The 24,084-nt window shown below is 47.5% G+C and overlaps 2 protein-coding genes and 1 long non-coding RNA gene across 6 annotated transcripts in view; 2 read left to right on the top strand and 1 right to left on the bottom strand.

The window, feature by feature from the left end:
- Positions 1-24,084, top strand: part of PGLYRP4 (peptidoglycan recognition protein 4) — a 99,116-nt gene that overhangs the window by 2,448 nt on the left and 72,584 nt on the right. The window lies entirely within an intron of this gene.
- LOC117075051 overlaps positions 2,431-24,084 on the bottom strand; it is a 41,828-nt gene continuing 20,174 nt past the window's right edge. The window contains exon 3 of the long non-coding RNA XR_004433821.1: positions 2,431-2,664. This is a non-coding gene — a long non-coding RNA (uncharacterized LOC117075051). The remainder of the gene's footprint in view (positions 2,665-24,084) is intronic.
- Positions 20,748-23,645, top strand: LOC117075043 (protein S100-A7). The gene is made up of 3 exons (XM_033197071.1): positions 20,748-20,785; positions 22,347-22,504; positions 23,419-23,645. Exons 2-3 carry the CDS (start codon positions 22,364-22,366, stop codon positions 23,581-23,583), a joined length of 306 nt encoding a protein of 101 aa, XP_033052962.1. The 5' UTR covers positions 20,748-20,785; positions 22,347-22,363; the 3' UTR covers positions 23,584-23,645.

The raw sequence follows: 24,084 nt of genomic DNA, 5'->3' as shown, positions 1-24,084 counted from the left end.
GCAGGCAGAGTGTCAACCACCCACCCAGGCATGCAGCCCACCTGCCAGGCTCCCCACAGCCCACTGGGAGGGGATGGGGTAACTGTGGCCTGGCCTGGCCTGCAAGGGCTTACAGGAAATGACTCCTCACTCCAATAGTCAGTGACTAGGACTCTGAATGCTGCAAAATCAGGCTCAAGGGACAGGGGCATGGTGGGTGCCCCCATAACCAAGCCTGGAGCTAACTGCATGTGTGCAGACAAAGGAGGTAAACTGGGCACCACTGATGGTTAACTGTCTTCAGTGCCCAGGTAGCCCTGGCATCCCAGATGATTTTGCATCCACCGGCAGCAGCTGTTTATGCCTCTCTTCACAGCTGGGCTGGAGGCTCCTCTGGAGGGACACCCCAGCCAGGGCTTCCTCAAGGCAGGGCAGTGCCTTCCTCCTCCACACTGGGAGCTCCCCAAGAGCAGAGTCCACCTGGCCCTCGAGTCTGCATCCCTAGCGCTGCTGCAAGGCTAGTGCCCAGGGGGTCAGCGGTTTGCATGCCTGTGCATTTGCCTGCTTCGGGAGCAATTCCCAGGCAGATGCACAGCATGTGAACCTCTGACCCCCTGGGCGCTGGGCCCACATAGAGCGCAGAACGAGGGAAAGGACAAAGCCAGGAGCCCTGGAGCTGTCCAGGTTGTTCCGAGGCAGGCGGCCCAGATATGGCCCTGAGGGCTGAGAAATGGGGATCGTAGAGGAGAGGAAAGAGGCATTTGAGGTGGAAGGAACAGCATGAAGAAAGTCACGGGCCAGAGCACAGCACAGGGACAGAGCAGGAAGACACAAGGTGGACATCGGGAGCACTGGGCAGGGCAGATGAGGCAGCTTTCAGCAAGATTTGGCTGGTGGGCATGAGGAGCCAGTGTGAAGCCCTAGAAACCATTTGGGGGAAGCAGCTGTGGGCAGGTTTGCAGCCTCTGTCTCCTCAGGGCCCACTCCCACCACCCGTTCCTGTGATCTTAACTGTTCCACAAAGCTGGTCACCCAGAGAGGAGCTGGAGGCTTCCTGCCTGGGACAGGCTCTCCCAGCTTCCCTCACCTCGGCCCACCTTCCCCAGGGCTGCCCTCTGTGTTCAGGGTCTGTCCCCAAGGGCCCCGTACCCCAATGGGGCTTTGAGCCCCATGAGTGCAGGGTCCGGGCTGTCCTGGTACAGTTTGCCCTAGAAAGGACAAGGTTTCCTGGAAACAGGACCACCCACAATCACTTCCCCCTCGCTCCGACCCTCTCTACAACCCTCAGAGTAACACTCCAGTAAGCAGACGCAAGGCTGGGGAGACGGAAAGTGACCAAAGAGCCTTTTCCTGGATGGAGTAGCCTTGAGTCAAGATGGACCAGAAGTCCTCTGGAGATGACAGTCCAGACACCCTGGGGCATGGATAGACAGGAGGACCCCACAGACACCCTTGCAGGCCTTGCAGGTCCCAAGGAGCCCAGTAATCACGGGTCTGGGTCTAATGCCAAAGAAGATGGGCAGGGCCTGATGGCTGTCTAAGCCTGGATTTGGGAGCTGGGCCTGTCCAGGTCTGAGAGATTCTGGGGACAGGAGGTGGAAGGGGAAGTAATGTTTCCTAACCCCACCCTACCCTATTCCTACTCTGGTTAGGGGGGCCACCGCAGGCCCTGCTATCCCTCCCCCATGCATGGGAGCAGGAGGGCCAGGCTTGTACAGCCCAGGAGAAGGGGCTGAACTCAAAGGGCTTGGAAGGTGGCATGGGGTGAGGGGCAGAGGCACTGCCTCGATGGGCCTGTGGGCAGAGGGGAGGTGGAGGGACTGTACTCAGGAAGTAGATGGGCAGAGGCATAAACAGATTTGGGGTTAGGACTGAGTTCCAGGAAATCAGCTAAGTTTGGGCTGGAGGGAGGCCAGGCAGGGAGTTCTGGGAGAGGGAAGGACAAGAAACACAGCGGTGCCGGGGCCACCCCACTGTGAACACAGATCCCACTGTCCCATGAATTAAAGATTCTCAGGGCCAGGCACGGTTGCTCACACCTGTAATCCCGGCACTTTGGGAGGCTAAGGCGGGTGGATTGCTTGAGGCCAGGAGTTCAAGACCAGCCTTGCCAACATGGTGAAACCCCATCTCTACTAAAAATACAAAAATTAGCCAGGCGTGATAGTGGCCGCCTATAATCCCAGCTACTCAGGAGGCTGAGGCACGAGAATCACTTGAACCTGGGAAGCGGAGGTTCCAGTGAGCAGAGATTGCACCACTGCACTCCAGCCTGGGCGACAGAGTCAGGTTCCATCTCCAGAAAAAAAAAAAAAAAAAGATTCTCATGAGAGACAGCGCCCTCTGTAATAACCTCAGCATTTGCTTTCAACACTCACTTGCCATCCCAGAATCCACCCTGTACCAGTGCCCGGGCCCCACCTCAAACCCCACCCTAATCCCAGGCCCTGCGTACCAAGCTGTCCATGAAGCGGGGCACGTTGTCCACGAGCAGGGCCTGCAACTCCTGCAGGGACAGGGTCTCCACATCGCCTTGCCGGGCTGCATACTGGTGGAAGCAGTGGATGATTTGGAAGAGGGATTCCTCCACTGGGGTATCTGTCATGACTGCTGGGCCCTGGCTCCGGGCAGGGGGCAGACGTGGAGGCGCAGGGGTGCAGCAGCCGGGGACAGTGGGTGGAGAATCTGGGAGGAGAGAGTAGCACCTTGTCCCAGCCAGTCCACAGTAGATGGTGCTTCCTCCAAGAGCCTTCTCCTTCTTGTACCTGCCCACATTCCAGCACCCAGTCTCAGGCCACCAGGACCTCTGCACTCATCCGACCCTATGCAAACGTGACTCAAAGTCGCTGCCCTGCAAGAAGCTGCCCTGAAAATTCTCAAGACAGGGCTCTGTTTGCTGGGACTGAGGGATTCCCGAACACAGGAGCTGTATCCTCCTCCCTCCAACCTACCCCAATTTAGCAGATGCCTCAAGTCAAGAATGGGGAGAAACTAAAGACTCTGAAGCAAGTCAGTGTTTGTGTTGTTTTCCAATAGAAATATTTTTAAACCCTTGAAAAGGCAGAATCCACACTACCATAAACTGTCTTGTGCGACAAACAGAATGTTAGAATAACCACACTACGCAGAAAACTGGGCCCTGCTCTGGAACGATAGTTTTCTTTCCCAGTTGAATGTACAGGCAGCAAGTGGATCCCACCTCTCTTCCTGCTGCCACCACACTGTGCCACCCTCTCCAAAGGGAGTCCCCGTGCCATCAGCACCATCCCTTCAGCCCTTACATCCCACGGCCCCCCCGGAGCCTCTGTGCAGCTCCTCTCTGGTGCTCTGATGCCTGTGACCTTCCACTCCCCACTTCCTGTGGAGATGAGACCCCAGTTTTCAGGCGACAAGATCTCCCTGTCAGGTCAGCAGTGCTCCTGGACTCTGCAGATAGGAATCAGGATAACTGCTGCTTCCACTGTTCGTGGAGCCAGCCTGGCATCAGGTGAACACTTTATACAAAGTATCCCATATCCCACGTAACCCTCACGTGGGCCATAGGAAGCAGGCATCATTACTCCCATTTTCCTAAGGGGAAAATGAAACCCAGAAAGGATAAGCAATTTCCCCAAGATCACACAACCGATCTACCTGGAGCTTTGCTCAAACCCATGTCTTTGGGAACAAGCCCAAAGGCATGCTTTCAGTTCGGGTCCTACACCCCTCTTGGGCCATGATTGTACTGTTAGGATGTCCATCCACACTGTATGTGTTCTCTAAAACAAGTAATCTGTACCCACCTCTGCTTTTTAGAACCTGCACAGACCCAACACAGACCCTCACCCCACAATTCTCTTGGAAGAGGCACTGACCTGTCACGGTTGAGGTGAGGATCCAAATCCACAGATCCAGCCTGTATTGATCCCAGAGATTCCCCAGAGCTCAGGCAGGAGGCAGCTGTGTGAGCTGGGAACCCACCACCAAGCCCCACATCCCACCCATCCTCAGCGCCTCCAACTATGGCAGCCAGTGTTGTGATGCTTCACAGGTCCTTCAGCAGCGGGACTGAGCCTTAATTGCATTCCTCAGGTGACATCACAACACTTAACTTGCTAAGATTAACTCAACCAGTTTCAGGAGCCCACATCCCTAGGAGCAGGATCTGAAGCATCTAAGAATCACAAAAGGTCCCATTATCTATCTCCCTGCCTCAGAGCTTGTCCTCCCAGCTCCAGGGTTTGGGTGGGGTCAGACACACACTTAACTACATCTCCCTGGGATGTCCTCCCTCAATTAGCGAACCCCCAAACTCCACCGTCATGAAGCACATTCATTCCTTCATTCATTCAAAAAACATTCTTGAGTACCTACAGTGTGCCAGGCCTTCTGCTAGGCAATATGCATCAGACACAGGGCCAGCTCACAGGGTGGGGACGTGTGAGGGGACAGTCACACACTGTCACTAGGCACGTGGAAGCCAACTGAGTGACACAGACAGGTGCTCCAGGCACCCAGAAAGGAACACCTTCCGCCTGGGGAGTTGAGGGGGACTTCCTTAGGGAGGTCATATTTCAGCTGCGACTGGAAGAGACATTTTGAGTTGCATGGAGGAAAGGAGGACCAGGCGCTCCAGACAGAGGACACGGCACAGGCAAAGGCCTAGAAGTGCAAAAGAGACAGCGTGGCGATTCCTCAAGGATCTAGAACTAGAAATACCATTTGACCCAGCCATCCCATTACTGGGTATATACCCAAAGGATTATAAATCATGCTGCTATAAAGACACATGCACACATATGTTTATTGCAGCACTATTCACAATAGCAAAGACTTGGAACCAACCCAAATGTCCATCAATGATAGACTGGATTAAGAAAATGTGACACATATATGCCATGGAATACAATGCAGCCATAAAAAAGGATGAGTTCATGTCCTTTGTAGGGACATGGATGCAGCTGGAAACCATCATTCTCAGCAAACTATCGCAAGGACAAAAAACCAAACACCGCATGTTCTCACTCATAGGTGAGAATTGAACAATGAGATCACTTGGACACAGAAAGGGGAACATCACACACCAGGGGCTGTCATGGGGTGGGGAGAGGGGGGAGGAGTAGCATTAGGAGATATACCTAAGATAAATGACGAGTTAATGGGTGCAGCACACCAACATGACACATGTATACATATGTAACAAACCTGCACATTGTGCACATGTACCCTAGAACTTAAAGTATAATAAAAAATTAAATTAAATTAAATTAAATTAAAAAGAGTACGACCTGCTCAGGGGATGGAGTCCACAGGGTACACCATAAGAAGTTAGAAGAAACAAGGCTGGAGATGCAGGAGGGAGACAAGACCGAGAGACAGGACCAGAAGACCCTGTGCCAAGCTACATCTGGAACTTTATCCTACCCAGTTCATAGTCTGTCATGGAGGCAGACATCTAACCAAAACTCCGAGGTACTGTACTTAGAAAAGCACCACAGGCTTGGTGCCAAACATGCACCCCCTACCTCACAACCCCTACCACCCATGGCCAGGGCAAGACTGTGATACACAAACAAGAGAGGAAGCTAATAGAGGATTTTTTAAATCAGTTGGGTGATGGATGGGAGGTGAAAGAGAAGCGGCAGAACCAGATTTGTTCATTAGTAAATCACCAACTGCAATGTGGAAGTCACCCTACTCTGAGGGGGCCAGACCTTCAGGCTCGACATCCCTACAGATGCTACCTGGACCCTTGTGTGAGTGACGGGTGGGGTCCCCTCTGCCAACTCACCCCAACACAAGACTTCTCCCAGCCGGCCCCTTCTACTTGGCCCCATTTCACCCCACACAGCTCCCTTGGGAGGGCCCGCACAGGCTGATGACTGAGTCTTCCAGAAGGGGGCGCCAAAGGACAGATCATCAAACCAGAGACTCCATCTATATATCCCTGAAGGTTGGAGAGAAAATCATAGGTAAATACTGAAGCCAACAGCTTTTCCAGTTTGCTGGGTGAGCCTTTATCTACTCAACATAATGATTTCCCCAGCAAACAAGTGCTTCATCAATACACTTTGTTTCTAAACTAAAAACATAGCTTGAATTTCTCAGCATTGCCAAGCTAGAGCCACAAAAAATTGAATTCTTTGGTTCAGCCATCATTACCCTGGCAATTTATCCCAAAACAATTAATTAAGCAGATGTTAAAAACAACAAGCAGGAAAATGTCCACCACGGCAATGTCTATAACCAAGAAACAAAAATAAAAGCAAAACCTTAAAACCATCTAATTAACAAATTTGGTATACCCATATGGTTCACCATTGGACAATTGCTGGATAATAGCTTGTTGTTCAGAAGGAACTTCATTTCTGACCTATGGCTGGGGATGGGAGCAGACTGCACTCCTTTTCTCCCTACCCTCTGTTCACTCTAGGATAAAACAACCCCCTACACCATGCCAATACCCAAGTGATGATCCCTTGCACAGCTGCGCTGTAACTGCGCTTTTTGCTTGATGTTATGCTGTGAACATCTCACATGCTTAATCAATGCTAGCCTGATTTTTAGCGAGTACATTGCGATCATCTGTTTGCATTTATCAGAATTTGTCTTATGAATCCATTATTGTTAGACATTAAATTACTTTTATTTATACATTTTAATGTCAACTCTTCCTTAATGTTTATCAGAATTTTGCCACATGATAGGTGCTAGGTGCCCCTGTGCTAGGTGCTGTGGAGAAAGGGGGTGGAAATGAATTGAATAACTCATAGTCTGTAGGTGGAGACAGACATCTAGCCAAAACTTCAGGGTACTGTACTTGGAAAAGAACCATAAACATGGTGCCAAACATGCATCTCCCATGTCATAACCCAACCACCCATGGCCAGGGCAAGATTGTGATCTTGACAGACACAATCTTCATGTCTTTCCAGTGTGCAGACCAGTCACTGAAAGCAATGTCCTGTGACATCCAGAAGCCAGTACAGCAAAGGAGTAACGCTTTCTGGTGAAATTGAGAAAGGAGGTTATCTGAAACTGGCCCTGAAGCACCCCCACCCCCGTTCCTGCCACACCCAGGGTTTTAGACACCTCAAGGATTGGAAATACTTCAAGAAGGATAATATTGAATTTCTGACTAAGAGAGCGGTGAGGTGGTGGTGGAAAGGTTCAAGTAATTACCTTAAAAAGTAAAGAAATGTAATATGGTACTTGACGATGAAGCGGGTTATACTGATGGCATATTGAGGGATTTTTGCCAGTTCTCACCAACGTATACCTATTTTCTTCTCTCCAGACCTTTTTTATCTTTAGGATTAGAGCAACCTGATATCCCAGTCAACAGCCTCAAGAGTATCTGAAATGTATGTTAGATGGGCTGTGCTTGAAGGGGGAGCTGCTGGATGCATTAGAACCCTCACAGAGAATGTGATAAAGAGAAAGAAAGGGTGCATTATTGCCGTGTAGAGAATAAGAGTAGGATTCGAGCATAGGGAATCCCTAGGCTGCTTCTGTAGGACCAGGAGGCTGCTGGAGAGTGAGAAGCTGATTAACAGTATTAAGTTCTTCCTGTTTGCTGAGCACTGCTCCATTACATCCACCCATTCATCTCATCTTCTTAACAATTGCTGAAGAAGCCCAAGGAATGACAATTACAGGAGCATGCTGGGGACACAGCTAGTAATGCAGAGGCACGTTTCAAACCCAGGCCCATGGGCCCCACATACCCGTTCTCATCCACTACGTTACCTTGTCCCCGAATAACAGGGAATCCAACGTTGGGGAGAGCAGGAGAAGGGCCCTATGGTTAGAGGAAAGAGCTAGAACAGAGGTGCTCAGGTGGGAGCCAGCCTGGGCTGATGGAGGGGCAGAAAGAAGGGCTGGAGTGGTGTAAATGGAGCCCAGAGAGACAGGAGATGAAGTCTGAGGGGCAGGCAGAGGACAAGCCAATGAGGACTTTGCAAAATTTGGACTTTAAGCAGGCTAGGAAGCCACTAAAAGGCTTTTAGTAAGGGATATGCCATGTTCATAGTAGCTTTACATGCTATTGTAAAGCTGACAGTTCTCCCAAACGTAACATATAGATTCAGTGAAATCCCAATCCCAAAGTTCTTGCTGAAATTATAGAAATTGACAAGTTAACTCTAAAAAGTATATAGACAGGCCAAGAGTAGCCAAGAGAATCATGAAAAAGAAAAGACATGGGAGGATCCACAGTACTAGACTTTAAGATTTATCATCATAACTCCAGTAACTAAGATACTGCCCGGCTGGTTCAAGGACAGACAGATCAACAGAACTAAACAGAGGCCTGAGAAAAAGACACACAAGTGTAGTATATTTATTCTGTGACGAAAGTGGCACTGATGAACACAAGCTTTTCGATACATTTTATGGGATCAATTGGATGCTCATTCTCATGAAACTAGACCTCACAAGCAGACAAAATGACAATTCCAAGTGGATTGTAGGTCTAACTGTGGAAAGTAAAGTCATAAAGCCTCAATAGCATATGCAAAGACATTCAAGCCCTCTGTCTTGAAGATTTACTTCTATATTTTCTTTTTTTTTTTTTTTTTGAGACGGAGTCTCGCTCTATTTTCTTCTAAGAGTTTTAGTTTTAGCTCTTATGGTAGGGCTGTGACCCATTTTGAGTTAATTTGTGTGTACGAAGGAAGGAAGGGGTCCAGCTTCATTATTTTGCGTGTGGTTGCCCACTTGTCTCAGCACCATTTGTTGGAAAGACTATTCTTTCTCCATTGAATGGGCTTGGCAGGCTTGTTGAAAATCAATTGACTGTGAACGTGAAGGCTGAGAACACTTTATCACAAACTCTTAGCTTCACCTATGTAAGGATATCTTCTCTCTGCTCTGCCTCCTGTTAAAATCTGACATGACTCTTGCTCAAAACAAGCTTTGTTTCCCGAGTTCCGTGGCCTTGTCTCATGCAGAGCAATCATGTCCCATTAACCCACTCCCCACCCCCACTCCACGTCCACCCTGTGGGCCACGGCCTTGCCCTTTCCCAGCTGCTTTATCATCTGCTTTTTCAATTAGGACTATGTTTAAAGCATTTCCCCAATTCTTAAATATTTTTGAGTGATTGATTCCAAGCAGCTACATTATATGGAATTCCTGAACCATTCTGCCTAACAACACTTCCGACTCCAAATGTGTGGGAGTTATATTTCCTTTTTTTAAAATCCCCACACCAACCAATTCTCCAACTCTCTGAACACCACCAGGGTATCCTGCAATTCCATTCTGACCTTAACTACCCAGAGTTAGCACAGACCCCACAAGGTGAAGGCTCAGCCCCACAACACTGCCCCCACTTCAGATGCCAATCGCAGCACCTGACCTCCCATACTTCTGACTGACTGGCTAAAATTGGAGGTTTCTAAAAAACCCCTCCTCAGGTTGGATAATCTGCTACAAGAGTTCACAGGACTCAATGAGGCACTTTACGCATGATTACTGGTTTGTTACAAAGAATACAACTTAGGAAAAGCCACGTGGAAGAAACACACAGGGCCACCTATGAGGGGCAGCACGGAGCTCCCAGGCCCACCCCAGGCACCCACCCTTCCGGCACCCCACCCGCTCAGCAGCCTGACAGCTCTCTGAACCCCATTGTTTGGGGTTTCTATGGCAGTCACTTTATTTCGGCATGGTTGGTTAAATAATCGGCCACTGGTGATTAAAGTCCTGCCCCAGCTGCTCTCTGGAGGCCCAGCCTGGGACTGAAACTCCAGCCCTCCAATCACATGGTTGCTTCCTCTGGCAACCAGCCCCATCCTGAAGCTGTCTAGGGGTCCACCAAGAGTCACCTCATTAGCACACACTCAGTATGGTTGGAAGGGCATTGTTATGAGTAACAAAAGACGCTCCCTCACCCCTGTCATTCAAGAGATTCCAGGGGTTTCGGACGCTCAGCGTCAGGAACAGGGACAAAGACCAAATGTACATTTCGTATCATCACAGGGATTCCATGCGTACAGGCATCAAGATTTACTTAACCCACCGTTACTAAAAATTTAATTATCTTAATTTATTCCTGTTTCCACCAACTCCATTAACAATTGCATCCCCAGTATATGATTTTGTGCAGTGCCCTCTGGTAGGCATTGGAGAGAGAAAAGAATACAAATTAATTAAGAAAAGTCCTCTGCCTTTCAGAAGGTTTTGGTGAAGATCTCTTTTTTTAAAGGTGCAAGATTAGTGCCCGACGTGGGACTCACAACCTGAAGAAGGGCGGAAACGCAAAGGACCCAGGTACTTGCCTCCCTCAGCAACCAGGGCGAGGTGGGTGCTTGGTGGGTGCTCGGTGGCGCCACCGTGTGGAAGCTTGGGAAACAGAAAACCAAGTCTGCACTCAGGGCCAGTTTCATCCTGGGCCTCTGACTGGGGCCAACTGTAACAGGAACAGCTCTGACTGTAAGTCAAAATTGTAAAGTCCCCCTTGGCCAGAGAACCTTCCTGCAGTGGCCTCCACTGCTTTCTCCAGCTTGCTAGTTTTAACCTACAGGGCCCAGCCTCCTCTTAAACTTGGGTGAGGTGAGGAATGATCATTGCCAACGTGAAATTTGGTTGAACAGACAAATTTCTCAGGGTACGCATAGGTCACTTCCCAGCACTGTCTGTGTGTGTGGCCTCCGAGAAAGCAACCTCCTTTATCAGGTGAATAGAATTGACACTAAATCCTCCCAGCAAACCCATTCTAGACGGGATGGTGGGTGTTAGTCTGAACTGCACCATTTTGTAAGCCCCCTGCCATTTTGCAGAACCTCATCAGAGTGAAACATTCCATATGGATTCGGGCCGTGAGAAGCATCCTGCCTAACCACCTGACCACAAGGCACAAGAGCACCCTTATCATAGCCGGCCGGGCAAAGGCCCAACTGAGGGAACATCCCTGTCTTATCCTGTAGGGCAAAGGTCCAAGAAACAGCCTATCACATCCGCCGGAAAAAGGTCCAAACCACCCGATCGTAGGAATATCTTATCAATATCCTCCCGGCGAGCAAGCCATACTGCCCAGACCCCCACCTAGACCTATAAATTACCCCAGCCTGTAAGTCTGGCATTAAGCTGGTCCCACCTCCTCAGGTCTTGTGCTGGACATAAAACCTGCGTTGCCATAGAGCCGCCAGTTCTCTCTGTGTGTTTCTTTAACCCTTGCCTTCCCTTCAAAACCTAACAGTGGGACCACAGGCTCTGGGCTGCAGCTGGGTGTTCTCATCCTCCAGTGTGGATGGATCCTCCAGTGTGGATGGCTCACAGCAGAACTGAGTCTGAATAATCTCTTCTGAACACCGTGGAACTCTCTCTCTGCCTCTCTGTCCCACTCCCCCAACTGCTGCTCGAGTCCAGAGATGCAGCCTGCCAACACCACCCAGAAGGACCCCAAACAGAACAGCTGGCTGTCTTGGAACATTCCTGTGGCTCCCTCTGCCCCGTCCCTCTCACCATGGCTCCTGGAAGTGCTCTATGGCCTATTGAAAGGGCGCCCCGACAAAGCTTCCCCTGGTTCCCCCACCTGAAAAGTGATTTCCCCTGTTCTGAATTCCCACATACTTTATCTGAACCTTTCTGAAGACACCTGCCTCACTTGCTAGTTTAGCCAATGTTTATGGAGTTCTCTGCACTGAAGGCTGGAGGCACAATATAAGACACGGCCAGGCAGCTGCAAACATAGTGTATGTGCAGCCAGGGCTGTCACTGAGATGCACAGGGACATGGGGATGATGGCTCTGCCTGGAGAAGGCTTCACAGAGAAAGTGACCACTGAACTGCCTGGGGACCTGGGGCTTCCTGGCTCTGTCCCACTCCACTCTCTCACCACCCAGTGGTTTATTGGAGTTCTCTCCTGGGGCCAGAGCATTGCTCAAAGCACGGTCCACATCCACTCCATCTCCCTGCCAGCCCAACATCCGCACACCCATAACAGAGTCAGCACTCACAGCATAAATGAATGGATAAAATACCGCAAAAAGAACAAATTGTTTTCTGTCCTCTTCCCTCAGCAACTTGAGATCTTCAAGAGATCCAGAAATATGTTGCTTCTACCTCAGACTGGGGAGAGGGTAACTCCCCAAAACGATGGAGGAGATGAAGATATCAACCAGCCAGATTCCTGTTCATGACCAGCCTGTTGTGATCTCTCCTGGGGGATCAGCAGTGGCTGGGAGGTTGGATGTGTGATGGGGCGGGGTGGGTTTATGGAGAGTGTTTGTTCCAAACATGACACAGGGGAAGGGCTCACAGGTTTCAACCTCATCAGCAGGTGCAAAAGATAAGGCCCCTATTAAAGCTAATTTGCTGAGATTTTCATTTTAGCAAAAACAAATGATCAGTTTTATGGATGTCTCAAATATGTTTGAAATTTATGGAGAGGTTCCAAGATGGCCAAATTCCAGTCTACTTCTCCCAGCATGAGCAATGCAGAAGGCGAGTGATTTCTGCATTTCCAACTGAGGTACTGGGTTCATCTCACTGGACTTGTTGGACAATGGGAACAGGACAGTGGGTGGAGCCCACGGAGGGTGAACCAAAGCAGGGTGAGGCATTGCCTTACCCAGGAAGTGCAAAGGGCTGGGGAATTCCCTTCCTAGTCAAGGGAAGCCATGACAGATGGCACCTGGAAAATTGGGTATCTCCCACTCTAATACTGTGCTTTTCCAACAGTCTTAGCAAATGGCATACCAGGAGATTATATCCCGCACCTGGCTCGGAGAGTCCCATGCCCACAGAGCCATGCTCGCTGCTAGCACAGCACTCTAAGATTGAACTGCAAGGTAGCAGCGAGGTTGAGGGAGGGGCATCTGCCATTGCTGAGGCTTGAATAGGTAAACAAATTGGCTGGGAAGCTCGAACTGGCTGGACCCCACCTCAGCTCAAGGAGGTCAGCCTGCCTCAGTAGACTCCACCTCTAGGTGAAAGGGCATAGCTAAACAAAAGGCAGCAGAAACTTCTGCAGACTAAAACATGCTGGACTGATAGCTTTGAAGAGAGTAGTGGTTCTCCCAGCACAGAGTTTGAGATCTGAGAACAGACAGACTGCATCCTCAAGTGGGTCCTTGACCACCAAGCAGCCTAACTGGGAGGCACCTCCCTGTAGGGGCTGACTGATGCCTCATACGGCTGGGTGTCCCTCTGAGACAAAGCTTCCAGAGGAACAATCAGGCAGCAACATTTGCCATTCTGCAATATTTGCTGTTCTGCAGCCTCCGCCAGTGATACCCAGGCAAACAGGGTCTGGAGTGGACCTCCAGCAAACTCCAACAGACCTGCAGCTGAGGGTCCTGACTGTTAGAAGGAAAATTAACAAACAGAAAGGACATCCACACCAAAACCCCATCTGTACATCACCGTCATCAAAGACCAAAGGTAGATAAAACCACAAAGATGGGGAAAAACCAGAGTACAAAAGCTGATAATTCTAAAAATCGGAGCACCTCTTCTCCTCCAAAGGGATGCAGCTCCTCGCCAGCAACAGAACAAAGCTAGATGGAGAATGACTTTGACGAGCTGAGAGAAGAAGGCTTCAGACGATCAGTAATAACAAACTTCTCCGAGCTAAAGGAGGATGTTCGAACCCATCGCAAAGAAGCTGAAAACCTTGAAAAAAGTTTAGACTAATGACTAACTAGAATAAACAGCATAGAGAAGACCTAAGATGACCTGATGGAGCTGAAAACCATGGCACGAGAACTATGTGACGCATGCACAAACTTCAGTAGCTGATTCGATCAACAGGAAGAAATTGTAGCAGTGACTGAAGATCAAATGAACGAAATGAAGTGAGAAGAGAAGTTTAGAGAAAAAAGAGTAAGAAGAAACAAACAAAGCCTCCAAGAAATACGGGACTATGTGAAAAGACCGAATCTATGTCTGATTGGTGTACATGAAAGTGACGGGGAGAATGGAACCAAGCTGGAAAACACTCTTCAGGATATATGCAGGAGAACTTCCCCAACATAGCAAGACAGGCCAACGTTCAAATTCAGGAAATACAGAGAACGCCACAAAGATACTCCTCAAGAAGAGTAACTCCAAGACACACAATGGTCAGATTCACCAAAGTTGAAATGAAGGAAAAAACATTAAGAGCACCCAGAAAAAAAGGTCGGGGTACCCACAAAGGGAAGCCCATCAAACTAACAGCAGATGTCTCGGTAGAAACTCTACAAACCAGAAGAGAGTGGGGGCCAATGTCCAACATTTTTAAAGGAAAGAATTTTCAACCCAAAATTTCATATCCAGCCAAACTAAGTTTCATAAGTGAAGGAGAAATAAAATCCTTTACAGACAAGCAAATGCTGAGAGATTTTGTCACCAGCAGGCCTACCTTACAAGAGATCCTGAAGGAAGCACTAAACATGGAAAGGAACAACCGGTACCAGGCACTGCAAAAACATGCCAAATTGTAAAGACCATCGATGCTAGGAACAAACTGCATCAACTAATGAGCAAAATAACCAGCTAATATCATAATGATAGGATCAAATTCACGCATAACAATATTGACCTGAAATGTCAATGGGCTAAATGCTCCAATTAAAAGACACAGACTGGCAAATTGGATAAAGAGTCAAGACCCATCAGTGTGCTGTATCAGGAGACCCATCTCACATGCAGAGACACACATAGGCTCAAAATAAAGGGATGGAAGAAGATCTACCAAGCAAATGGAAAACAAAAAAAGGCAGGGGTTGCAATGCTAGTCTCTGATAAAACAGACTTTAAACCAACAAAGATCAGAAGAGACAAAGAAGGCTATTACATAATGGTAAAGGGATCAATTCAACAAGAAGAGCTAACTACCCTAATATATATGCACCCAATACAGGAGCACCCAGATTCATAAAGCAAGTCCTTAGAGATCTACAAAGAGACTTAGACTTCCACACAATAATAATGAGAGATTTTAACACCCCACTGTCAACATTAGACAGATCAATGAGACAGAAAGTTAACAAGGATATCCAGGAATTGAACTCAACTCTGCACCAAGCGGACCTAATAGGCATCTACAGAACTCTCCACCCCAAATCAACAGAATATACATTCTTCTCAGCACCACAGCACACTTATTCCAAAATTGACCACATAGTTGGAAGTAAAGCACTCCTCAGCAAATGTAAAAGAACAGAAATTATGGTAAACTGTCTCTCAGACCACAGTGCAATCAAACTAGAACTCAGGATTAAGAAACTCACTCAAAACCGCTCAACTACATGGAAACTGAACACCCTGTTCCTGGATGACTACTGGGTAATTAACAAAATGAAGGCAGAAATAAAGATGTTCTTTGAAACCAATGAGAACAAAGATACAACATACCAGAATCTCTGGGACACATTTAAAGCAATGTGTAGAGGGAAATTTATAGCACTAAATGCCCACAAGAGAAAGCTGGAAAGATCTAAAATTGACACCCTAACATCATAATTAAAAGAACTAGAGAAGCAAGAGCAAACACATTCAAAAGCTAGCAGAAGGCAAGAAATAACTAAGATCAGAGCAGAACTGAAGGAGATAGAGACCCAAAAACCCTCCAAAAATCAATGAATCCAGGAGCTGGTTTTTTGAAAAGATCAACAAAATTAATAGACTGCTAGCAAGACTAATAAAGAAGAAAAGAGAGAAGAATCAAATAGACGCAATAAAAAATGATAAAGGGGATATCACCACCGACCCCACAGAAATAAAAACTACCATCAGAAAATACTATAAACACCTCTACACAAATAAACTAGAAAACTAGAAGAAATGGATAATTTCCTGGACACTTACACTCTCCCAAGACTAAACCAGGAAGAATTCGAATCCCTGAATAGACCAATAGCAGGCTCTGAAATTGAGGCAATAATTAATAGTCTACCAACCAAAAAAAGTCCAGGACCAGATGGATTCACAGCTGAATTCTACCGGAGGTACAAGGAGGAGCTGGTACCATTCCTTCTGAAACTATTCCAATCAATAGAAAAAGAGGGAATCCTCCCTAACTCATTTTATGAAGCCAACATCATCCTGATACCAAAGCCTGGCAGAGAGACAACAAAAAAAGAGAATTTTAGACCAATATCCTGATGAACATCGATGCAAAAATCCTCAATAAAATACTGGCAAACTGAATCCAGCAGCACATCAAAAAGCTTGTCCACCATGATCAAGTGGGCTTCATCCCTGGGATGCAAGGCTGGTTCAACATTGCAAATCAATCAACGTAATCCAGCATATAAACAGAACCAAAGACAAAAACTACATGATTATCTCAATAGATACAGAAAAGGCCTTTGACAAAATTCAACAGCCCTTCATGCTAAAAACTCTCAATAAATTCGGTATTGATGGAATGTATCTCAAAACAATAAGAGCTATTTATGACAAACCCACAGCCAATACCATACTGAATGGGCAAAAACTGGAAAAATTCCCTTTGAAAACCGGCACAAGACAGGGATGCCCTCTCTCACCACTCTTATTCAACATAGTGTTGGAAGTTCTGGCTAGGGCAATCAGGCAAGAGAAAGAAATGAAGGGTATTCAGTTAGGAAAAGAAGAAGTAAAATTGTCCCTGTTTGCAGATGACATGATTGTATGTTTAGAAAACCCCATCGTCTCAGCCCAGAATCTCCTTAAGCTGATAAGCAACTTCAGCAAAGTCTCAGGATACAAAATCAATGTGCAAAAATCACAAACATTCTTATACACCAGTAACAGATAAACAGAGAGCCAAATCATGAATGAACTTCCATTCACAATTGCTTCAAAGAGAATAAAATATCTAGGAATGCAACTTACAAGGGATGTAAAGGACCTCTTCAAGGAGAACTACAAACCACTCCTCAGTGAAATAAAAGAGGACACAAACAAATGGAAGAACATACCATGCTCATGGATAGAAAGAATCAATATTGTGAAAATGGCCATACTGCCCAAGGTAATTTATAGATTCAATGCCATTCCCATCAAACTACCAATGACTTTCTTCACAGAATTGGAAAAAACTGCTTTAAAGTTCATATGGAACCAAAAAAGAGCCCGCATTGCCAAGACAATCCTAAGTCAAAAGAACAAAGCTGGAGGTATCACGCTACCTGACTTCAAACTATACTACAAAGCTACAGTAACCAAAACAGCATGGTACTGGTACCAAAACAGAGATATAGACCAATGGACCAGAACAGAGCCCTCAGAAGTAATACCACACACCTACAGCCATCGGATCTCTGACAAACCTGACAAAAACAAGAAATGGGGAAAGGATTCCCTATTTAATAAATGGTGCTGGGAAAATTGGCTAGCCATAAGTAGAAAGCTGAAACTGAATCCTTTCCTTACTCCTTACATGAAAATTAATTCAAGATGAATTCGAGCCTTAAATGTTAGACTTAAAACCATAAAAACCCTAGAAGAAAACCTAGGTAATATCATTCAGGACATAGGCATGGGCAAGGACTTCATGTCTAAAACACCAAAAGCAATGGCAACAAAAGCCAAAATTGACAAATGGGATCTAATTAAACTAAAGAGCTTTTGCACAGCAAAAGAAACTACCATCAGAGTGAACAGGCAACCTACAGAATGGGAGAAAATTTTTGCAATCTACTCTTCTGACAAAGGGCTAATATCCAGAACCTACAAAGAACTCAAACAAATTTACAAGAAAAAAACAAACAACCCCATCAAAAAGTGGGCAAAGGATATGAACAGACATTTCTCAAAAGAAGACATGCATACAGCCAACAGACACAGGAAAAAATGCTCATTATCACTGGCCATCAGAGAAATGCAAATCAAAACCACAATGAGATACCATCTCACACCAGTTAGAATGGCAATCATTAAAAAGTCAAGAAAAAACAGGTACTGGAGAGGATGTGGTGAAATAGGAACACTTTTACACTGTTGGTGGGACTGTAAACTAGTTCAACCATTGTGCAAGACAGTGTGGCGATTCCTCAAGGATCTAGAACTAGAAATACCATATGACACAGCCATCCCATTACTGGGTATATACCCAAAGGATTATAAATCATACTGCTATAAATACACATGCACATGTATGTTTGTTGTGGCACTATTCACAATAGCAAAGACTTGGAATCAACCCAAATGTCCATCATGACACTGGATTAAGAAAACGTGGCACATATACACCATGGAATACTATGCAGCCATAAAAAGGATGAGTTCATGTCCTTTGTAGGGACATGGATGCAGCTGGAAAACATCATTCTCAGCAAACTATCGCAAAAACAGAAAAACAAACACCGCGTGTTCTCACTCATAGCTGGGAATTGAACAATGAGATTACTTGGACTCTGGAAGGGGACCATCACACACTGGGGCCTATTATGGGGAGGGGGGAGGGATGGCTTTGGTAGTTATACCTGATGTAAATGACGAGTTGATGGGTGCTGATGAGTTGATGGGTGCAGCACACCAACATGGCACAAGTATACATATGTAACAAACCTGCACGTTGTGCACATGTACCATAGAACTTAAAGTATAAAAAAAAAAAAAAGAAATAGGAAAAATGAAACCAAATTTAACATGGTACATATCAGTAAATATATTAAAATTAAATTGGAAAAATAATACATTCTCACAGAAAGCAATTATGCAGCAAAAGAATAAAGTAAAATCAATGATATACTGCTTACAAGAAGCACAACATATATAAGAAAAAAAAACTCAATGATAAGAACACAAGCCAATCAATTAGAAAATGGGTCAAAGACCTTAACAGACATCTCATCAAAGAAGACACAGCAGGTGAAAGACAAGCGTATCAGAAGATGCTCCACATCATAAGTCCTCAAGAAAATGCAAATTAAAACAACAATGAGATACCAGTACACGCTTATGAGAATGGCCAAAATCTGGAACACTGACAACACCAAATGCTGAAGAAGGATGTGGAGCAACAGGAACTCTCATTCACTGATGGCAGGAACACAAAATAGTACAGCCACTTTGAAAAACAGTTTTTGGTGCTTTCTTAAAAAACTAAACATACTCTTACCATAGGATCCAGAAATCACACTCCTCGGGATTTACCCAAAAGAATTGAAAACTTATGTCCACACAAAAACCTGCATACAAATGTATATGAATATACTGCACAGTGGTGAAGTCCGGGCTTTTAACGTAGCCATCCTAAATAGCAAGCATTTTACCCACCAAGAAATGTCTCATCCTTCACCCACCGCCTGACCTCCTGCAATTCGCAGTCTCCAGTGTCTATGATTCTACTCTCTACCTCCATCTGTATGCATGATGTAGCTCCCACTTACACGTGAGGGTGCACAGTATTTGACTTTCTGTTTCTGAGTAATTTCACTTAAGATAATAGCCTCTAGTTCCATCCATGTTGCTGTGAAAGGCATGATTTCATTCTTTTTTCATAGCTGAGTAGTATTCCACTGTGTTTGTGTGTGTGTGTGTGTGTGTGTGTGTGTGTGTGTGTGTGTATCTTTTGCCACTAAAAGTAACATTGCCATCATATGGTGAAGTGGGAGGGAGAAACAGGTCCCCCAGTTACATAAGAACTGACAGAGAAGGAAGTTGAAGAAATATGATGGGTGGAGAAAATAGGTCCCACCTAGGGAGACATCACATCAGCTCTATGGAGCCCCAGAGTGCTTAAGGGGTTGGCACTAAATGAACCTGGAACTCTCTTGCACCCTAAAAGGAACATTGGAAGGGGTTAGCAGAAAATGTCCATGTCAGTGATTCATCATCTCCCTTTCCTCACCATGCCCCAGGGACTCCCATGCCTTCCCAATCCTCTTGCCCCTACCTGGGTCAGCCTTTCCACAGCAGGGTAGGGCACATTATAGCCAAGGGCACAGCTCCCAACTCCTACACAGGTTGTTTTGCATAGGAGGAGGAAAAACACTGAAGACTTTCTGGGAAGTTAGTGCCATGGGGCAGGAAAGAACTTTTCCCACTCCCTGCCTCCAGGCCCATTCCACGGAGGGTCACTCCGCCACCCAACCTAGATAGTGGGGCCCTGACCCCAGTCCCCTCACCTGAATCCAGAGCTTCTGTGAGGGGCTGACCAATGGTTAGCAATGAAGGAACCCTGCTTCCCTCCCTGGACTTTGAGTTCCCGTAGGGCAGCCCCTGATGCGACCCAAGACCCATAGCACAGGGCACACGAATAAGGATTTGATTTCGCCTCTTCCGTGTTCGTATGATGATTTGCTGTGTTTACTAGCTGAGTAAACTTGGGAACATCTCAACTTCTCCTTTCCTAAAATAGAGATTGCAGCACCTGCCTCTTAGGACTATGAGGGTTGAGGAGGATGCAGGAGCAGCAGGTATCTTGATGTCTGGACATTAGAATGCTCAGTAAGCGGTGGGGTCGTAGAACAGGCTATCTCAACAAATGTGTGGAAGGACTGGGAGAGGGAACAAACAAGATCATGCTACCTTCAGGAGTCTGAAACTCCATCCTCTATGGGTCCAGAGGCCCAGTGCTCTTCTCTCCCATTTCCTGACTTGCTACTACACATGCACCAGCTATCTTACCCTCAAATCAAGGTTGAGCCAGAGAAGTCCCCAGGTGAGGTCTCTGGGGTGGGGTGGGACCTGGTGACCTAGGACCCTGGCCAGAAATCCTGAGCACAGCCTCCTGGGTGTTTCCCACCCACCTGATGTAGGGCAAGGCTCCAAGAAACAGATGACAGAGGTGGCCCGAGGCCTGCCAGCCCCTGGGAAGAGCCAGGCTGAGCCTTATAAAGGACTGCTCTTTTTCCAAACACACACATCTCACTCATCCTTCTCCTTGTGACACTTCCCAGCTCCAGTAAGTCTCACCAGCCTCTTTGCATTTTCTAGAAGTGCTCAGTGCCCGGCCTGCCATGCTGCCTGAAGGAGGCGAAAGGGCTGTGGACGAAGACTCAGGAGCCTGGGTCTAGGCCAGTTCTGCCATTAGCTGGGCTGTGTGACCTTCACTCAAGCCAGAGAGCCCACATCTGTACAACCAGGTGGCTGGACCAAACCTGTCCATTGCTGCTTTGCAGTCTTTTGAGACAACTGCTGTGGAAATGTCCCTAGTGGGACCTGAGCAAGGACCCTCTCTTTCCTTCCTGTCTTCCTCCTCCCTGGATTCATCCTCCTTTTGGGATCCCCATTGCTGAACCCCTCCCCAGCTCCGCCCCCACAGAGGGTGGAGGGATAAGGGTCCCCTGTGAATGCTTTGGAGGCTCTCCAAACCCCCAGGCCTGGCCAGATGGCTTGCCCTTACCTGGGTAAGGTATTGAGCAGCCAAAGCTCCCTCACTCCCTACCACAACCTGCAAATTCTCAGGCACCCTCTGGGCACAGGGCTTGGCCTCTGGCCTTGGCCTCAGATTCAAAAAGCTTTGAGTGGCTCCTCTTAGTCAGTTGCTGGCACGGAGCTTTCTCCTGCATTGAGAGGTATTGGGGGTTTATTGTAAGACAGCCACATGCGTTAGCCAAGGTGCTTTTCTGGTTCTTTGGAAAGTGTGGGAAGTGAGAGCTGCACTGTCCTATTTTTCAGGCTTGGGGTGCAGGCCAGCCCAGACTGACCACTGGCTGGAAGATTTGCTTTGGGAAGTCAGACCTTCTTATTTAAGCAGGGTCAAGCCTTGGTGATTCTGAGGGTGCAGATAATTCCCAAGAGCAGACACGAAGCGACCCCCACCTCACTCCCACCCCATCCAGCAGCTTAAGAACCAGGAAGTTATTTCTGTTCCATGTAACAGTGGCCATTCCCGTTTCTCATTCCCAGGGGAATGCAGGAAGGGCCCCCCCTGTGTTCGGGACAGGGCTGTTTCCCGTTCACACTCATATCCATGCTCACAAGTGCACCTGGAGCCTGCACGCACCATGTCATGCAGGGCTTGCACTTGAGTCAAGGTGGGGCCCACAGTGTCTGGTTCCTGAAGTAGCCCAGGAGGGTCGGAGACCAGATCACTGAGGCCATTGTCCTGCCCCCGTGACTCTCACCCCAACTGTGAAGCTGGAGGAGATAGATATGGTGCTGTTTTAAGAGTGGGGTCTGCCATGTGCTGGCTGAGACTGGAGGGGTCCCAGCTCAGTTCTTCCATGTGTTGCTGGCCCCCGACTCTCCCTGCTTCTCCCTCTCCAAAGTTCTGCCCACAGCTGGACTTCCACCATCCACCTGCATCTCCTCTTGGCCCTGGCCAAGGTGGGCCAGGTCTCAGACTTGGTCCTACCCTCTCATATTTGAACAACTTATCCCATCACATTTTTAAAAATAGAGTTCCTTCTGTTCCATCTTAGGTCTGTTTTTCCTCTGTCCTCAGCCTTCCTTTCAACACCCCCACATAGAGACCCTAACTTAAATGAAGGGGAAAAAATGATTGTGTTTATTTCCTGAAGCCTTTTTGAAAGCCAAGATGAGCAACACTCAAGCTGAGACATCCATAATAGACATGATCAACATGTTTCACAAATACACCAGACGTGATGACAAGATTGACAAGCCAAGCCTGCTGACGATGATGAAGGAGAACTTCCCCAACTTCCTCAGTGCCTGTGTGAGTCGGGGTTTAGCTTCTCAATGTTGGTTGGACGCTGGCATGGCTGAGGATACAGTTTGCTGTGTGTCCTTGGACAGGTCACCCTCATCCTCTGATTTAAAAATTTCCCATTTGCAAATGTATTGCTTGGATCATATGGGAATCTAATGATGATAGGCAAAAAAGTATGAAAATAGGAAAGAGTTATACAGATATAAATGAGGTTATGAGATGGTCAGCAAAGTGTACAGCTTGAGGGCGGTGCACAGTCCCCTCCCAGTGCTCACTGACCCTCTCTCTGTGAGACTGAAACTCACATGCTCAGGTCCTGCTTCCCAAAGGCCCCACATTAACATCCTTGAGATCAATGGCAAAGCACTATAAGTTCCATTGCTAGTAGAAATCAATAGCCCTCTTCGCGATAAACAAGACTCATTAGCAAATCTGAAAATAATTGTGGGCTACTAGGTACCAAAGGGTCTAGATGACCAAAAGCAGGGAACCCAGAAGATGAGTTTGGTGGAAAAAGAGAAGAAAGGAGAGGAGGTCAGAGAAAGAAGAGAACAAAGCATGAGGGCCAATTTGGGGGCCCTGGGGTAGAACTAAGGTAGCCAGTGCCCTTAAAGGCTGGGGACAGGTGAGAGTGAGGCTGGGACAGGGGACTGCTCTCCCCAAGGTCACTAAACAGAGCGCCTTGGGACAGGAACTGCCTCCCATCTGAGATTTGAGACAAAAAGTCTCCCTAGAGAACTCCAGGGATAACATTCACATCCTCACCCCAACTTCACCCACTCGCCCTGCACTCCCAGCCCCGCCACAACGCCTGTGCAGATCTAGGCATTTGTCTCTGTCTCTGCCTCCTCCTCTCCCCTCCCAGCCCAAAACTTGTTTGTGATTGAATTTTTTTTGTTTGTATGTTTTTCTCTTCACAGGACAAAAAGGGCATACATTACCTGACCAATGTCTTTGAGAGAAAGGACAAGAATGAGGATAAGAAGATTGATTTTTCTGAGTTTCTGTCCTTGCTGGGAGACATAGCCACAGACTACCACAAGCGGAGCCACGGAGGGGCGCCCTGTTCCGGGGGAAGCCAGTGATCCAGCCCCACCCAGGGGCCTCCAGAGACCCCAGGAACAATAAAGTGTCTCCTCCCACCAGACACTTGCCTTATTTCCTTCTTCTCTTTGGTGACCTACATTGTCAAAACTGCCAATTCCAGGCTTACTTGTTGGAGAATCCCCGCCACCCCCAACCAGTGGGTCACCCAGGAGTAAAGTCCCACCACCAATGTTCTCCCTGTGGCCTCCAGCAGAGCTGTGCTGCCTCTCACACAGGTCCTGGTGTCTGCCTCTGCCCCACTCCCTAAATGCAGCCACCACAGCAGGTTACAGGTGGAAGTTGGTAGAAGGCCTCTGCCAGGTCACAGCAATGCCCCTCCTTGTCAAGGCCTGGACCAGGTCATTCGGATGTATTTAGATACTGCACTGAGAAGGAGCTGGCATCTCTCAGTGTGCTCCTGCCCTCCCACTCCTGCCCCAGCTGTTCTCCAGGGCTTGGGGAAACAGAAACCACTCACATAGGGATTCCTGGATGGCATC

This window comes from Trachypithecus francoisi, unplaced genomic scaffold (genome assembly GCF_009764315.1).
Source record: "Trachypithecus francoisi isolate TF-2019V2 unplaced genomic scaffold, Tfra_2.0 Lachesis_group5, whole genome shotgun sequence".
In the NCBI taxonomy this organism is placed as follows: Eukaryota; Metazoa; Chordata; class Mammalia; order Primates; family Cercopithecidae; genus Trachypithecus; species Trachypithecus francoisi.
Note: the sequence above shows the minus strand (reverse complement) of the source record. Positions and strands in the feature narration are given on the sequence as shown.

Coding starts and splice junctions, on each gene's coding strand:
- LOC117075043 (XM_033197071.1), top strand. CDS start 22,364: ATGAGCAACACTCAAGCTGAGACATCCATAATAGACATGATCAACATG. Junction 22,505..23,418: donor CCAACTTCCTCAGTGCCTGT/GTGAGTCGGGGT, acceptor TTCTCTTCACAG/GACAAAAAGGGCATACATTA.